The sequence below is a fragment of the Tinamus guttatus genome, unplaced genomic scaffold, assembly GCF_059628265.1.
Source record: "Tinamus guttatus ecotype Peru unplaced genomic scaffold, ASM5962826v1 Tinamus_guttatus_pri_ptg000497l, whole genome shotgun sequence".
Classification (NCBI taxonomy): Eukaryota; Metazoa; Chordata; class Aves; order Tinamiformes; family Tinamidae; genus Tinamus; species Tinamus guttatus.
In genome coordinates, this window is record NW_028289031.1 from 4125001 (window position 1) to 4143705 (window position 18705).

An 18705-nucleotide genomic window follows, 5' to 3' on the forward strand; every position below is an offset into this window, starting at 1 on the left:
TTCAGCCTCTGCTGAGGTAAAATTCCCTACAGATGTCAGCAGGGAGTTTTGTCTGATAAAGGTGATAAATCTGTGCCCTGAATACAATTTCTTAGCCTTCTAGGGCATCTCAAACTTATTATTTCCCAATATACTGATAATGCACTTCAAAAAACTGCTAAGTTGGCAGCATATATATAATTTACGTATTTTTCATGCAGTGTTTAAGTAGCCTGCCTATAAAATAGACATGCCTTTTCTAATGAGAAATTATTCAGGATGCTTTCTTTCCTGAGTTAAATTATCTACAAAAAAAAAAAAAACTACCACACCTAATATTTAAAAAGAAAAACTCTTTGAATATCACTGTATTCTGCCTTTTCTTTTTCCTATCTGATAGTGGTGGTAAAGCTAACATTTAAAGCAAGCCAACCTAATATTATTTAGGATTTCTACACAAAGTACTGAAACTGCTACACTGTTTGGGCTAAGATCTATAACATCCAGCTCTTTCTAGACAATACCAGGCTAATCCTTGCAGTAAATGATTCTGTGCTACAAAAGTATCACAAAAGATAACCTGATTCACTGCAGAAAAGGAGCAGAAGTATTACTGACCACAGCAGCCTCCTTAAACGCACATTGCAGAATCCAAAGCTTACTTAGGAAATGAGCTACTTCAGCAGCCTCCCTAACAGCATTTTCAGCGAGCGCCGCTTTGGCTCTCGTGACGTGAAAGCACGCGGAGCGCGCAGCACCGCGGCACCCAGCTCCTGCCTCTCTCCAGAGCCTTGCAGAAACAAGGCAACTCAAACAAAGCTTTATTTACATTACAGATTTACATTTTTACTACCTGGGAGCCTGATCCTCCGGTCCCTATTCAGAGCCTGCTAAGTTTCCCGCTCACGAGCGCGGGTGCTGCAGGAGGCCGTCCTGCGTGGGGGCTCTCACCAGCACACTTCTCTATGGCCAAAGTTTGGTGGGATGAGTAGGAGCTGCTGCCAGTCATTATCACTGCTATTATTTAGTGTGGCAACAAAGGAGGACTGCTCCTACAAGGAGCCCTGAACCAGACAGTTCCTCTTCTAGCTTTTAATCTCTAGGCGGGAATCCTCTGGTTTAAGGAGAGCTTTCTCTAGCTAAACCTGGTGCAAAATGCTGAAGTGAGGTGGTGCCAGCACAGTGTCTGAGGGGCTGCAATGAGCAGCTTAGACACGTGGAAGCTAATTATTTGGGGCAGGTAAGCACCAAGCCCAAATGTGATAAAAAGATTACAGGGTGCTTTCAAAACAGATATTACTGGCTGCACCTCACAGTTTCTATGTGCCATAAGCGGTACATGAGGACATAAGCTTCCTGATGCACAAAATAAACTGCCAGGAGACAGCAGCATGGACCTTTTCAGTCTTCCCAGACAGCAAATAGTCCAATACATTAATGCAAAGACCATCAAAGCTGTGTTTTAAATTTGAAACATAACTAGTCAAGTGAATAGCACAAATGGTATAAGACAGTATAGGTATTTCTCAGATGACCAGTGCTCAGCTCGCACTGGATCTAAGGGTGCGTTGCAAGCAGTTTCAGTGGGACAAGGCTTGCACCCAGTCTAGCAAGGGACCCAGGCCGCTGATTTCTTAATACCACACTCTATTACTCCTTTGCCTAAAACCTTAACATACAGAAAGTACTTTTCAAACAACAAATCCAAGTACATCCGTCTCATCATCCACCTCAAAATATTCAAAAGCTGCTTCTAAAAATAATTTTAGAAGACAATACTATTTTTTTCATCCAAAACAACAACAACAAACCTCACAAATATTTTCCATTTGGGATAAATTATTTGGGTATGTTTTATGTAGTCCGCCAAGTTAATCTCTCTCAAAGCTTCACTTTTCTGTACTGAGAAGCAAGCAGGTGACACGGGTTACACCGAAGGAAGCGCCGCTTTGCCACGGATGGGGATGGCTTTCCCTGTGCAGCGCTCCCTGGGACCATGGGGATGCTTCGCACAACCAGAGGCTACGTGTCCCATCCGACAACTCAGACTCAGATGAGTAACCTTTGCACCAGTGAAATTAATAGCATCGTAGAGTAAGAGCTGGTCATGCAATCAGCAGTCTGTGTGGTTCAGCCCCAAACATACATTCTGCTGAGGGAGAAGCAAGCCACTGAAAATACTGATAAATACTGAAAATACTGAAAAATACAGAAAAAAAAGAAGTTTAGGAAAGGAAATTTGCCCACAAATTTCACAAATCTGTTTAACAGACCTTACATCACTAGTTATAAATATGAACCATTGAAGCTACATACTGTATTGTTGCTTTTGAAGTGTAAGCCCTTATTTGCGTCAGCAGGGAACAAAGCTTAAAAGCAGATGCCTCTGGTCCACGTTAAATCATTTTTTTGTTGTTTACTAGATTTCTAGCACTTCATGAATGACAAAAAGCTGCATCAAGATTTATCATGACTCAAGATTATATATATATATATAAAAAAAGCTGTTAAAAATGTTAAGCCGAAAGTTGAATTTTAGTTTCAACTTACATTTTCTACAGAAAAAATAAAATGCAGAGTATTTTTTCGATGCTTGCTTATATTTCACAGCTTGCTTTAATTTTCTCATATACTGAAAAGTGATTACATCCATTAAGTAGCAAAGGATTTTATCATTTTGTTTCTCTTCAACAAAAAAAATGAAATCATTTTAATTATTACAGTGAGTATATGCTGCAGTAAAATTTTCAAGGACTTGTGGGGAATTAATTGAGGTGTTGCTTAATCTTATAGACATGGCTGAATTTTGTAGTTCTTACTTACACAAAAGATGTTGAATGAGAGTTTTGTCAAGCAGTCAGGATCTCGGCCACTAATAACCTCTCAGTTGGTTTTTTTTTTCCCCTCATTAGCAGTCTAACAGCTAACAGAGTAATCTGAAGCTGCTGTGGGATGCAAGAAGAATTACAGCACGTAAAAATTGCCTTACAAAAACAGGTGAAAAATTGCAGCCACCATCTTTCAGAAGATGTACAGGGCCAGATCCTAAGCAGGATGCGGCAGCACTAGCAGACCTCAGTTTGCATCAGTGGGGTCTGGCCACAGAAATCAGCCAGCAAAAATTCAAATTAAAGTCGTTTGAGAAAGTCACTTTGGCACCGCAATACCTCAAAGCAGCTCAGGTGCCCGGCCAATTCAATGCAGAGGTACAAGGCACTGGGATGAGGGTGGAATTTTGCTTTGCCGCTACCACTAAGCGTAGCCACCAAATGCAATCTATGTAGAGCAACATGTACCTACGAAAACCTTCCTTCTCGCGCTCACGGGAGAGAGAGAGAGAAAAAAAAAAAAAAAAAAAAAAAGGAAAAAGAGAGAGTGGAGCACACTGATTCATTTTGTTACTCTCAGGAAATGTGTAAAGTCAAAAAAAAATTGCCATAGCTGTTGACTACACACACACAGGATTTGTGAACATGATGCTACTGAAGGCATTTTTTGTTCTGTTCTGCGTAAGAAGAAAATCTTTTGCTTGATGTGCAGGGAGAAATATAATAAACACACCCTTCAGAAATAGTGCCATTTACTTCTCTGAAAGGGACTTATATGAAACCTTACATTCTCATCAGACTAGCTGCTAAAATGTATACTGTTTATTAAACGCCACCTTCCTCCGGGCCAGCTGCTTACGGTGCGGAAGGAGCCAAAACGGATTCCACTCCGTTACTCCTTTGCTCCTAATTCTTTTTGTTTTGTCTTAAATTGAAGCTCTTCCACTTTTACATGTAAATGACCTGTAAAGCACCTTTCCAACTATACTAAGCAAGCTGTCTTACAGTCTGAAGCAATGCTCCCTGACAATTCTGTATTTTGTCACATTTTGTTACTCTGTTAGTATCAGAGGAGCCTCCAAATGTACACGGTTGCTAAAAATACTTAGATAAATTCAGGCAAGAGACTATTTTCTGGCTTTTAATCTACTTCAAATCACGAATATCTTCCTGAAGTATTCAGACTGAAGAAGTTACTTGCAAAGAAATCTGACAAACGTGTCAGTAAAAATATTTTCCTCAGACTTCTTTTTAGACCACATACAAATGAAAGAATGGAAAAATGCTGCATGGATTGTAATTTCTAACTGTTGCAGTCCTTCTGACCTGCATAATCCAGAACGAATTACTATTTTCTAAACATAGAAATTTCTTTCAAGAAGAAACAGAAGCGTTCATTTTTGCTGAGAAGCAACATATGAACTGAGAAGGAAAAGGAGAAAAAAAAAAAAAAAAGCACACCAGTTATCATCAACAAAAATTCTTGCTAACTGTGAGCACAAATGTAAAAACCTCTCGCATTCAAATTTAATAATCATTTTGAAGTGCAGCTCATAGCATTTCTTGTATTTTTAAAGAAGCAACAGTATAAATAAAACTTTGAGCATAGCACACAGATTCAAGACAATTATGTGCTATTTTTACCATCAGAATATACAAACTTACTTTCCTCCAAGAGCAATCTAAACAGAATGAAAAACAATATAAAAACTAAGCATAATTTTGTTTTCAAAATTATATTCATTTTGAAACAGTAGACTTATAACAAGGTGTTGATCCTTCAGAAGAACAGTATTACTCTTTAGCTTCATCATCTCTTATAATTGACAGAGCTTTTAAAGAAAGTTTTCTTAAATTGTTAGAACACGTTTATTTTCTTGCAAATTAATTCTTTTTAACTCTTTATGATAGCTCTGAATCCCATAAAGAAAGATGAATTATCACATACTGAGCCCAAGCTGTGAAACAGGAGGAGACAAATAGAGACCCCTACTGTGTTTAACAATGTAGAAGAAATTCCTGACTCAATAGAAAAATTTTCTGTCCTTTTTCTCAGACCACAGAAGCTGTTAATACGGGTTTGAACAGTGGAGGGCACTCTTGCTATGCAAAAACTTGCGCTGACCGGGCACACTTGGTTTGATCGGTTCAGTAGCCTAAATCTCAGAATTTGTTAAGTAACAGCCACCTGTGGCACAGTCACCAAGTGTCTCCTGCTTTACACGTTTGCAGCTTCTCATCTGCGCGGCGAAGCCCCGGTTATCTGAAACGCTGCCGCCTTCTTGCACGCGTGCAGATGGGGAACAGATGCAACGACCACAACCCGCTGAGTATTTGTGCAAGATACTGTATTAAGACGTGCGCTGTGTTTTCCAAAATCACGTCGGCAGCTCTTCAGCCAGCTGCTGGCACACGTATTCGTTTGTTCTGGGGCGTATAACTTTGTGTATAAATATGCTCATGTTTGAGGAAACCAAGTTTTTGCAAAACTGAGTTTTACTGGGAATACTAAAATTCCGGGTCAGCATTTCTAACAGCTGATAGGGAAGACAAAAAAGAAAAAGCAACTAGGAAATTGAAACAGAGCACTAGGTTTCACTCAGATTTGCTATTTCAAAAAGTATAGACTTCAGCACAGCTTGAACTACTTAGTTTCCACCCTGCAGAATAAAAGCTCTCTGAAACAGGGGCAAATAAGGCTCAACCTAAGAGAAACCAGTGTAAGGGCCCAATCCTGCAACTCCCAGGCGCTCAGTGCCAACGCGAGAACATCCTGGGGAGCAAGCGGGAAGCGGCGCTTTGCCCAGCCACCACACAGCACTCGCAGCACCATGCTGCCCGGCAAAACTTGCTGAAAGAGCTCACCAGACCGACCCATGCGTGTTCATCATGTCCTGGTGGTGGGACCTTAGCACAACAACAACGAGAAAAAGGAGTGGTGGGGGGGAAAAGAAAAAATTCAAAAAAAGGAAAAAAAAATCACACCGCTCCTCCACTCCCAAACTAACTAAATAGAAATCACCACACGGCACTACCTGACGAGCTCTGCCAAAGCACAGGGGATGAGAAGTCAGCTTCGATTAACTGAAAGGAAATGACCGCGGCACCTGCAGGGTTAATTAAGCCGCTCGAGCCGGGAGGTTTCACAAAAGCAAAAAAGAAAACCCTTTTTCCCCTGTCCTGAAGGACTGTAAACACTGGTGCTGCATGAGACGGGCACTCGATAAGCTCCGTAGCACGCAGCAAACTCGCAAGGATCTCTAGTTAACACTCAAATTCAGTGTTAACACTTCAGAGAACAGCGGTAAGCCGGGCTGCCAAGGTCAACCGCACAGATGTACTAATTGTATTATGAGCTTGACATCTAGCGGCCACCCCTGGCAGGGCAAAGCAGGCAAAGGTTAAATCAGCAAGGCTTGTCAAAGCACTTCTAACTACCCACCCTCGGGGAGCCCCCGGCCTCGCCAGCCCACCTTGGCTCCGGGCGCCCAGCGGCGGCACCCGGGCCCACACCGCTAGCGGCCTTCACTCGCCGCTGGGCTTTGCCTTCGTGGTCAACGGGGGCGGAATACTTGGGAAGAGAATTGAAAAGGAATAAAGGAAAAACAGAAGACCCTGCATTAAGAGGAAGAGCAAGAGTTTGTGAGAAACGCTCCTTTGGAAAGGCTGAGTGTGCCAAGGAGTGAGTGGCAATCGAGTGCGCTCCCTCTGTGGCAACAGCGAGAGGATATGAGAACAGGCCCCCTCTTCAGACCGCTCTCCTTTCCCCTTTGCTACTTGGAACAAACACGGTTGGAGGGGGGAGAGAGAGAGAGAGAGGAAAGAGGAGAGAGAAAAAAAAAAAAAAAAAAAAAAAAAAGCGCCTTTCGTTTTGTTTTCCTGTCGAGCTCATGGGCAACGTTATTTCCGGCTTTTCTGATTTTCAGGGGTCTTGCCCGATAGCAGGAGATGAAGTCCACCTCCAACAACACTGCAATTGGACCGGCTCCTAAAAGCACATTCTGTCCCCAAGTCCCTTTTTTTTTTTTTTTTTTTATTAATGGAAAACACCCAATACGTTCAGTGGGAAATGCGAGGGGGGTAAAAGAAACAGGATTTTGGCCCTTTTTCTTGAAATGTGTAATTTAATAAAATTGTACTACTGGAATTGAGTTTATTCAAAACTTCTTCTGAAAAATTATAGCGAATTACTCTCACAATACAAATATTATATGAGAAATGATTTTTGCATGCTTTATTTTGTAAAACATTATGCTAGCACTCAACTATCTTAATGTCCTACCAGACCTGTTTTACTATCAGTAAAACTGACTCATGTCCTGACTGATGGACAGTCAACAGATACATCTGTCCTGTCTTGGCAGTCAACAAATCAAATGAAAGAAAAGTACCTGGAAAACCTTCCATGACTCAAACTATTTTTCAAAAACGACACTAATGCTCATAAATTTATTTTTAATATTTTCTTCAACGCCACCCATTTCTCAAATTGTACCCTTTCCTCTTTTTTATGCAACTGATTTTAAACAGCTAAATATAGGCTTATTACTAGCTTAACAACAGAAAATTTAAGATTAATACCTTTCATAATTCCCTCCCTCCCACTCCAAAAAACAGCCTTATCTATGTTAGGAGACAGCAAAACTTCATTGAGATTAGCACCTAGATAAAATCTGACCCAGTTTTGTCTACTTTCATCATTATACATTCCTAGCAAATTGGCTGATTGTTGCGGTTTCCCCATTGATCCAAAGATTTTTCTATTGCTAACACTGATCAAAATTGTAAGAATGCTAAAAAAGTGAGGAAAATACAGATATAAGAGTGTGAATATTAAGTCTCTACTCATGAAATATTTATATAAACCTTCAAGCAAAGTGCCAATTTATAACAATACTTTTTGAGCCTGTCCTTTTGAAATCAAAAAGCCATCTTTGCCATTGAAGCCTCAGAACAAGCATTTGCAAAATTCAAGCAGGTTCAACGTTTACTGAGAGCTGCTTAGGACTTCAAGTTCTAAACGCAGTAATGTCTAAATGATGTGGCACACAGTTCATTTCTGTATGAAACAATGTTCTTCAAAATGTGTTTACTATATATATACACATATATCTACACATATGTACAATGAACATACTCGTATGAAGCTCCACAACATGTGGTGTCGTTTCTGTAGCGCAACATGTGCATCTGGGTACGTAATTCTAAAAGAATATGGAGTACAATTATTACCTGTTCAAAGCTATATTACCTAATTTCATTTTATAAGTATTAAAAAGCAGCTTTAGAGTGTATTGTGCATACTACAGGAATTTTAAAAAGTCAAATATTTTAAAAGATTGCAAAAAATACATATTTCAAAACTATCATTATATAGTTGCCTATAAGCTATTCCTTTCACCTCACATTAAACAATGATACATCTTTGCTAGTAATTTAGCATGAAAAAAGTCAAAAGCATCAGTTGCCATCACCCTCCCCAGAACTTGTACAGAAGAAATCATGTTTTAGCATTAAAAAAAAACTTTAATTCTGACTATTTATATATATGTGTGTGTGTGTGTATATATATATATATATCCTTAGCTTAAAACAGTAAATTGATCAGCGTACAAGTTATGTGCATTGTATCTACTGGCTTATACTGCTTCAGCAGATCATCATAATTCTGATTCGTTTTAACCTGATGAATTACAAAAGTATGCTAGAAATGTAATTCCAGATACTGCAGTGCTTCCGCATTTACTGAGAAACTGAGATTATTAGATTCTTCAGGCAGCCACTTCAATCCTTCTACTGCTATTCTTATTTTTTTTTCGTCATATCTTTTAATTTAGTAATCTCAGAGTGCTTTTTGAATAGGCATCTTTTGTTCACTCTTCTACACTACAGTGTAAAGTAATGTATTATCACTGGCTGCTTGTTAGCACTTCTTTTAAAAAGAATTAAATATATTTTAGCATTTCACTTTCAACAAATAATTTTAAACGATTTTCAGGGTAAATTTTCAGTTAATGACATTGCCAATTATTTTCAGTTTTCAAACAGTTTCTTACCACCACAACATTGCCCTGCTAGAATGCAGCTGTATTATGTTGCAGTCCAAGCTAGCTACAAAATTATTTCTTGGGATTTGAAAACTTCTGCAGTAGCCTCACCACTGAAGTTATGGTCAGATCAGCCAACTTAAACATTAGGCCTTTTTTTTTTTTTTTTTTTTTTTAATCTCCCTTTCTGCTCCCTGGAAAGTCAGGCTTCTTTTTGCTACTGTGAACACCCTTTCATTCAAAGGATTACACTTATGGGACGTTCAGTTTAAAATGCCTCACTTAATAAAATGTTTTTTTGGGGTGGTATTGAACATGACTTCATTAAACAAATAACGAACTTTGCTGAATCTTGTGTTAACAATAACATCATTGCAGAGAAACACAGCCAAATAAGTGAAGAGTCTACATGTATGAAATAATACTGCTTAAACAGATTGCTATTTAAATACTACAAATAGGCTCCTGTCTATTCTGTGCTGTGCAAACTATTTTAGGCCTGTTATAAAATATGCCCAGGAACTGTAGCAATATCTCGATTACAGCTGTGAATAGAAATGAAAAAGACTGACTTGACAAGAAGAGTTTTAATTCTCCAGATTTGGAGCAATCATTTTATTTTGCCTTTGAAATTGCTTTCCGTATAGCAATCATTAGCCTTCATAATATAACAAGTAAATTATTTACAACACACTAATATTCACTAGATATCCTTCCACTCGCATATACTGTGCCCACCTTGTGCACATTTCTCAAATGAACGTGAGAAAACAACAGCACTACTTTAGTCTGTTAATTGTTAACTATGAAGGGTTTCACTATTAATTAAAATATGTTTTAATAAAAGGAAACATAGCACATTTTGATAACAGCCTTTTAAGGCTGGAAAGTATTTACATTGTTGCATTTTAGGGCTGCTGTGAAAGCCGATTTCGTGCTATTCAGGGACCACAATAATAACGCTTTAAAATTCCTCACTGGGATGCAATGTAGTCCTTTTGATGGAAAGACTGTCTTTCTCATTCGGCAGAAATAAATCCATTCATTTGATCATGTAGTCATTGAGGGCAATACAAAACAAACCAAGTGTGAGAAATTCTATGTGATGAAGTAAACAAAACAAAACCCCCCAAAAAAGGGGGAAAAAAAAAACATTTCCATGACAAAAAGATTCTTTGTCCTTAATCTACCCACCATATGCAAGCGTTTCTTTTTAGCATATCTCTTGTTCTAATCTCGGGTGACATGGCTACATAGATAAGATTCACAAAACAAAACAAAAACGTAGTTTAACATTTTTTTTTCCAACTTATTAACTCGCCAGGAGTGTCATAATGAAGTAGCTGGGTTTTATTTTTCCATATTGAACTGGATTCTGGGCATTTAAAAGTTTGTAACACCAGCAACAAAATCTTAAACCTAGAACCCACCCCAATAGAGGCTGTACCTAACTAATCTGTTTTACGTAATGAAATAATAATTATCCTCTCCTCGCCTACACTATTTTTCACTCCTGGCCTTTCCTAAGAAAACTGTAATTTAAAATGCCCTGGTTTGGTGGTCTGCTGTGCCGGAGGGGAACATTTCTCCTGGTGCCTGTGATAGTCTGGGGAGCGGGGAGGTTTTTCCCGAAGCAGCAGTGGGAGCCCAATTCCTACTCTGCCTGGGCACCGTGGACTCGCTCCCTGGCTCCCCAAAATCCCAGGAAGGAGAGGGACATGCAGAGCGCTCCCATAAAGATTTGCCCATCTGACAGATGTTTTAACCTGATGAGGTGGCTTCATGCTGCCTTAAGCCTGAAGGTTGTAGTGTTCAGATACAATAGCCAAAATCCTCCCTCAGGGTTCAACTTTCCTGCCTTCCCTCCCTGCAGATAGATGCAACTTAAAAGTCAGTTTTATAGCAAGAGAAGAACTCAAAAAAAAAAAAAAAAAAAAAAAACACTTTCTTTTTTGGGAAGAGAGAGCAGAATAAGAGAGCAGCGAGGGGCCTAGACAGAAAGCAGAACACAGAGGGGCTCCCCCCTTGTGCAAGCAACCAAGGGAGCAGGCGAGCTGCACGCGAAGGCGAAAGGGAAAACTTTGGAGCGGAGGCTCTCAACTTAGCGCAGGAAAAGTGAGGATGGGCTGCGGTACGCGGGGATGGGGAAAGCACTGACAGGAAAGCAAGAGACGCGCAACTCCCTGCTCTGGAAGAGAGAAAGAGGAGAGAAAAAAAAAAAAAAAAAGTAAGGTGGGAATAAGGATCATCGCAGCTCGGCTCTGGACACTTGCTGCCGAGCAGCACGGGTGCGGACGGGCAGGAATGGCGGCGGGTCGAGAAAAATCACCCACTCGAGCGTGGGGCCGCCGGGGCCCCCACCCGACCCCCTCCAAGCGGCGACATGGGGAGGAAAATCCGCTCGGGCGTCTTCCAAAAAAAAAAAAAAAAAAAAAAAAAAAAAAAAAAAAAGTGGCACCCCTAAACCCGCTGCCCCCTCCCACTCGTCTCCCCCTGCCCCAGGGCCGCTCCACGCCTGGGGCAGCCCCCGGCCCGAGCTTGGGCGCCGCCAACTTTCCTACGGGTGAAGCCGGGGGAACATGCCGGAGGGCAGAAGGGGAAAAAACAGTACCAAAGGGAGAAAACGCCGAGGGAGGAGAAGAAAGAGAAGCGGGGACGAGGCCGGCTGCGCTCCGGGCTGCCCCAAGCCGTGGGCAGCGGACGGGAGGGAGGGCCCCGGCGTAGCGAGGGCGCACGGAGGCCGGCAGGGAGCCGCGGGGAGGGCTGCCGAGTTAGGGGTGGGCTGCAAAAACTTGGCCAAACTGCGAACTTCTCCGTTCCGCCGCCTCTCCCCCCCAGCTGCGCTCACTCCCCTTCTCCCGCTGCCGAGGAATCGCTCTGCCCTGCTCAGCAGCATCGTAAATCCACCTATCTCCATCGGAAACACATTCACAAAAGAAGAGAAAGAGGGAGAGAAACGGAGAGAGAGGCGCCGGGAGCCCTTACCGTGCTCAGAAACTACCTCCGCTTGCAGCTCTTCGTCCGACTTGAGATGCTGCGGCTTCGCTTGCTTCCGACGAGACATGCTGCTAACTGAGGCGCCTTGGCTCTGCTTTTTGCAGAGGCATCAGCGAGGTGGAGGTGGAAAGGGAGGGGTGGTGGTGGTGGTGCTGCTGGGGTTGGGGGGGGCGGAATGGGAACGGAGGGTGGGGACTGGAAATAACTGTTCGCAAATAAAAGTCGAGTTGCAAAGGGAGCCAAACAAACAACAGCGGGGAAGGTACAACCCCCTCCCTTTAAAAAAAAAAAAAAAAAAAAAAAAAGGTGGGGGGGAATTGAAAAAAAAAAAAAGCGCAACCCTTAACAACCAGCCAAACTGCGAGGCAGCGAGGGAGGAAAGTGCAGGCGCGAGCGAGCGAGCGCGCGGGGGATTAGGTGCGCGGGGCGCGCGCGCGCACGCTGGGGGCAGCGGCGGCGGCGCGCGCGCGGGCGCGCTAATTAGGGCGCCGAATTAACGCATGGCGATTAGCGGTGCCGGGGGCGCGCGCGCGGATTGGCCCGGCTCCCGCGGGCGGCACATGCAAATGAGCGCGCCGGGGCGCGGCAATTAGCCGCTCCGCGCGCGGGGGGGCTCCGCTCCGCTCCGCGCGCGCTGCGCACAACATATGTGCGAGGTTCCGTGGCCGGGGGAGGCCGCGCTCCCCGCCCGCTGCCCTCCTTCCGCCCCCCCACTTAGTTTCTGTTGCTCTGCTTTCTTCTGCTGATGTTTTCTCTCTCTGTCTCTTTTTTTCCCCCCTTCTCTCCTCACATCACTCTGCGTGCGCTTCTCTACTGGTCTCTATTTTTTCTCCAGAAGTTGATCTACGAGGCAGCCGCTTTCTGTGTGCGTGTGAGTAATTTCTTCGCGGGAAGAAAGGAAACTTCAGTGTTTCTCCTCCTCCTTCTCGGGGTGCGTTGGTCTTCTCTTTCCCCTCGATCTTCACATGCTCGCCTTGAGCTCTTCCTTCATCCCGTCTCCTTTTATTATTTTTTTCTGCCGCTCTTTTCCTTCCTCCCCTGCCCGCTGACTTTTGTTCTGTTCCCCTGCAAGCGCCCGCACGCACCGCAGACCCGGAGCACTTTGGTCTTTCACCTCTCCTCCCCTCCTCTTTGTCTTGCAGCTCCTCTCTCCGAGCAGAGGCTCCCCGGTGTTGCTGGTGCTGGTGGTCACTTCCTGTTGTCCAGGGGTAGGAAGTTTTTTTTCTTTTTTCCTTTCTTTCTTCTCCTTCAGGTTGCGGTGACTCTTGTTTTGCCTCAGCCCCCTGCCCCGCTCACTGTCCTGCGTCCTGTGACAGCAGCATCGCGGGCGCGCAAGTCCTCGGCTCTCCGGCAAACAGTACCGATCCTCTGCCAGGCTGCTCGTTTGCTTTTTGGGGAGGGTGGGGGTGGCTGTTGCTGCTGTTGGGGGGCGAGGGGGGTTAATTCCCCCCTCCCCTCTCCCTCGCCTTCCTCGCGGCCGCCCCCGGCTCCCTGCGGTCGATGCCCGCGCTCCGCGCCGAGGAGCCGCGCGCGCCGCGGCGCCTCTTGATTTCGGGCAGATAAACTTTCAAGTTTGGGAGCGGTGCGGGTCACACGGCGGCTCCTCCTACTCTCCTCCTCCTCGTCCACCGCCCCCTCCCCCGCCTCCTCCTCCTCCTCCTCCCGCGCGGCGCTGCCGCCGGGACTGCCCCCAGCTCCGCGGCGCGATCCGCTCCCCGCGCTCTCCCAGCAGCAGCTTTCTCGTAGGATCAACCCCCCCGCACTCTCCCCCCTTTATTTGTTGTATTTTATTTTTTCCCTAAGCAGAGCGGGGAAGGGGAGTCTCCCCCGCTCCCGCTTCCCCAGCTACCGCAGTACAAGTTCCTCGGGAGCCGCGTCCCGTCTTGCCCCGGGGGCAGCGCCACGGAGCCTCCCCGGCTCCGGCCACAGGTCGCTGCTCCCCCTCGGTCGGGCCGGGCCGGGCCGGGCCGGACCGGGCTCCCATGGCAGGGAGCGGCCGCTAGGATGTACCCGCCGTCGCCGATCGCGCTGCCCGGGCGGGCAACTCCGTGCGTGTCCCCGCGTGTGCGCGTCCCCACGTGTGCGCCGCTTTCCCTTCTCTGCCCCTGTCACCGGCGTCGGCCCCGCGGGCTCTGCTCGCCCATCCGCGGCCGCGGGGGCCACGGCGAGGATCAGCGAAAGGGATTTCCTCCTAAATCCCCCCTCCCGCCTCGCCCTGCGTAATCCAGCCCCAGTCCTTAAAACGCTCCAACAGCGGCTTCTTCGGGAGACTCCTCCATGTAAACTTCCCTCGCCGATAGCCCCGCGTTATCTCGTGCGCCGCGGTACCGCCTCGCTGGGCTTGGGGTTTATTCCCCGCTCCTGTGTTTACAGGCAAACCAAATAAAGTTAAAGGGGACAGTTTAGGCCACTCGGGATAGTGTGCTGATATGCACACTATCTCGATATGCACTACCCCTGACTCACAAGTATTCGTTAAAAAAAAAAAAAGACAAGGTAACTAAGAGCAACATTATTAAAATGCCGAATAAATGCCTGTTACACATTGCACGAATTCGCCTTTTTATCCTTCGTTTAGCAAGATGACCCCTTGCTATGATTGCCCGTTTTCTTTCTAATTAAAATCCTTTTTTTTCTCCCCACCGTACAGAAATTCTAATGTATCTTTTCTCTGCTCCTCCCCCCACCCCTTACTGAAACTTTTGCCGTACTCGCAGAGTCCAATTTCCAATATCTGGAGACGATCTTGATGGGTGAAATCTGATGTAATTTTCTAATATGAAGTGGGAGGGGACGAGCCCATTTATTTTTTTTCCTGTCGGGAGAAGGATTTATTGCACATAGTGCACACGCATAGCACGATATGTGTGTCTACGTACGTGTGTGCGCGCTGCTATATATTATACACAGACCTCAGGTGAAAGCGAGCATCTGCGGGTGTTAAAGTAACCTCCAGACACCGCAGTTGCGAGGAGAGAGCCGGACTTGGGGTTTCTCTGTCAAAAGCAGAGCTCCGGGGCTGCCCACTCGGTTTCGGTGAATCGGCTCAACTGCCTCGTGTGACTGAAACACTCTGAAACAGATGCCCGGAATGAGAGAGGACGCACTTTAACCTCGCACGGGCATTTTTTTTCCCCAATTGCAGCGATACTAGAAATGTGTCAATTTTCATCCAGTCACCTTCTGAAGGGATCTGTTGTTGTCGCCCAGGCAGCATTTTCTCCCTAAAGTTTCACGCTTTCTAATGCTCAGGGTCTAGTAGTTTGTCCCAATAGCTCACGATTTCTTGAAAACCTTTCTTAAGATATCTTAAAAGTGCCTTTCTTACGTCGCGATATTTACATGTAAGAGCAGCTCTTGGACAGCACTATAAAATCAAACATCGCCTTTTCGGCAAAAAGCAAAACGATCGAAAATTAGTATGAATTCCGCGGGGCGCGAGAGAATCCTTAGCGGAAAATTAAAGAATCCCGTCTTTAATGTTTAATGAACAATGGAGAACACAACCGCGGGAAAGGCATAATTACCAGATTTGTATCTCCTGGCATTAACATATTCTAGGGTTACGAGCGACGCTTTTTTTTTAAAATGGTTTTCTTTTTTCCCTGGCTTCGCTCTCCTTTCACTTTTTTTCCTTCCTTCTTTCTCTCTCCTCCTTTTCCCCTTTTCTTCCCACTTTCCCTCTCGCCGGGCGGCACGGGACGAGCGGGAGCAGCGGCCGGAGCGGAGCGGGGCCGCGCAGGCTGCGCCCGCCGCCCGCACCTGCCTCGGCCGCGGAGCCGCCGCCCCCGCGCTCCCTCGGGGCAAACTGCGCTCGGGAGGCCAGGGCGGGGGGGGACGCGGACGGAAAACGATGCCCTCCACCCCGCAAAAGTTGTCCCCAGCCTTTTTAATCCATCTGCCCCACCGGGGAGGGAGGTGGGGAAAAAAAAGAAAAAAAAGAAAAAAAAAGAAAAAAAAAAGAAAAAGAAAAAGTTATGCACTCACTGCAGTAGGGCTGCGAAAAATATGGGGCAGAGGGGGGAAGACACTGCTGCCCGGTGTGAATCTCACGCAGGTTGTGCGCGCAGCGGCGCGGGAGGTGCGCGGGCTGCGCGGGAGCGCAAGCAGCCCTGGCCCCGCTGGGGCCGCTGCAGACCTTCCCCGGCGACCGTGGAGGGGAAAAGTTCTGGTTCTCTCCGTAATTAAATCTAATTTGTTAATCGTCTTTCTCCTTTGCAACGTGGCTTTCAACTGCAGAAGCGGCACATTGTTATTTTGTCTGCCTAATAATATTATTTACCAATTGCTACATTTTTTTTTACATTAATGAGACACCTAATTATGCGTGCGCTTTAACTTGTATCCTTTGTTCGGGGGGGGATAACCCCCCAGAAAGCCTATCTACGAGACTGACTCCACAAAGAGAGCAGAAGTAACTCTGTGCACGTTTGCCTTACACAAGGTGGTTGTTCTTAAACCCATCACAGTTACCAACAAGCAGATAAGATGGATCTGGCGTTTTATGCAGCTTGTCTCCTGCTTTTTATTGTTATTATTTTGCTCAGCAACTTTTTTTTTTCGAAGGGGTGTACAATTATTTGGACTTGGTTTTCTATCATCTCCCACTCTTCCTGGAAAGCTGAAGTATCTTCCCACCCTCCTCTCTTCAACACAACTTTTGTTTGAGGACCCTGGGGTTAACTCCAGCACAATTTTGTCTGCTTAAGGCTGCAACAACTGACCGCTAATTCGTTCTCACATGAGCAAAGATATTACCATACTAATATTATTATTGGTAAGAAGAGGTAATTGATAACACCACCTGCCACTCTGCAGCAATCACGATGATAAATGTTTCCATCAGAGGGAAATCTGTGCTTGGTCTACCACAGCCTAACCCAAACAGCATGTCAAATGTCAATTATAAAGATGTTTCTTTTCTATTACTTTTTTTTCTTCCCTTTTTTTTTTCTTCCTTTTTTTTTTTTTTTTTTAGAAAGCAACTAGCCCCACCACCAGATTTATAGAAGCAGTCTGCAGCCCCGTCGCGGCTGGATGTTTTGCCCTAAACATTTACGTTGTTTTTCCTTTTATTTAATCTCATGCCATACTTAGATCTAAATAAGTATCGATTCATACACACAAAAGCTTATGCTCGCACTTAGCAAACGCCAGTTACCACCCACTCCTGTTCTTTAGCCTAATAGATGATACGTGAATTAACCAACACATTTTTAATGCTATGCTCTATGGAATATTTACATGACACTTACTTATGGGGATTTTATCAGGGTAACATACCATTAAGTCCATCTACACACACCATTCACACATGTGGGTGTATTGTTGTGCCTTATCAAAATACTAAAGCCGTATTGTAATACGTATCTGTTAGCACATAAGCAGGCAAGTATGCGTAATGTGCATATAAAATCAGAGTAAAAATCCGCATGCTACTGAAAGTGACTAGTGAGGTGAATATTCAAGTTTATATATATGCATACCACACACAGAGACACAGGATGCAATATCGTTCAGTAACTCTAGCTATGTAAACAGTGCCATCAGGTATAAAAACTTTCATCCCCTTGGCTACAGATATGCTCAGAAGATTATTATTAGTTTGTATTAATAGATGCAGGCCTCAAAAGACGAAATCAGCTATTGATAATTGCAAGAAGTATACAGCAGCTACTGTATCGATCGGCTTGTCCCTTATTCCCCTGGTATAGGAGAGATAAGAAGACACACTCTTTAGTGCAATATAATTTCTTTTGACCTATCTGCTTGCTACAGACTTATGATGAATAGCCAGAGTGGTTAAAGTCCTTTATCACGAAAGTTACCCCTTGATATAATATTGATTCTTTATAACTAGCTCCAAACACAAAAATCAAACTGTCCACTTGACCATCATCATCATCAATATCATCACAAAGGCTCTGGAATAAAGATCAGCACAGGGCTGAAAGCGCTTTCTATAATCTGCCCACCTAATCTTTATTTGCTGATGATGAAAAGAAAAGGTGCGAGTGTCTGTCCGTGTGTGTGTGCGCGCAAGGGGAGGGCGGGGGCAGCAGAGAATGTCAACTGAACCAATAAAAAAATAATAAAAAATATAGAATGTTAAAGAAAGGAACCGCTCGGGCTCTTTCAAAAGCGATGATGCTGGAGAAGTCAATGCTCCCGCTGCCCTCCCTCGGAGGGGATGCAGGCGCTCGGCAGGCCCGGTGGTGCTGCATTATACTCGGGGCTTTTTCTTTTCTATTTTTTTTTCTTTCCTTTTTTTTTTTTTTTTTTTTCCCTCCTCCTCCCTGAGCGAAGTGGTCTGCACTGAATGCCGAATTATGTAAGAAGCGGCGGCGGCTGGAGCGAGAGCGGCCGGCGCTTCCCCCGCGCACAGCCAGCAGCAGCGGGGCTGCTTCCCGCCTCCTCTGATCTTGCCGTTCCGCCAAGCGAGCCGTCAGTTACTTCCACATCACCTGGCGATCCGTTAAAAAGAAAAAAAAAAAAGAAAAAAAAGGGGAAAAAAGGGGGTGGGGGGGGAGAAAGGAAGAAAGAAAGAAAGAAAAGGAAAAGAGGCTGGGGGAGAAAAAAAGCAGGTTGATATGCAGTTTGAAGGCTAACGTACAGTATCCATAGGGTGATGCAGGAAGGAGCGAGCCCCATGCACGTGTGCTCCGCGCCGCAGCCGGCGGCTCCGCTCCCCTCCGCGCGCCGGGGCCGCGGCGGCTCGGGCGGCTTCCGCGGGCGCGCACCGCGCGGGGCCGGGCAGGGTGCCGTGCCGCGCAGCCGGCGCGCCGCTCCGGGGAACCGCGCACCGACCGCTTAGGCGCAAGTTTGCGCCCTGCGGGAGAGGAGGGAGGGCGCGG

At 45.2% G+C, this 18705-nt stretch overlaps 1 protein-coding gene across 1 annotated transcript in view; it reads right to left on the reverse strand.

Annotated features, from left to right (window-relative positions):
• SALL3 (spalt like transcription factor 3) overlaps window positions 1-11994 on the reverse strand; it is a 20398-nt gene extending 8404 nt beyond the window's left edge. Inside the window, exon 1 of the mRNA XM_010220324.2 lies at window positions 11840-11994. Within this exon, the coding sequence (XP_010218626.2) occupies window positions 11840-11918 (79 nt within the window). The 5' untranslated portion in view covers window positions 11919-11994. The remainder of the gene's footprint in view (window positions 1-11839) is intronic.
• Window positions 11995-18705: the final 6711 nt, after the last annotated feature.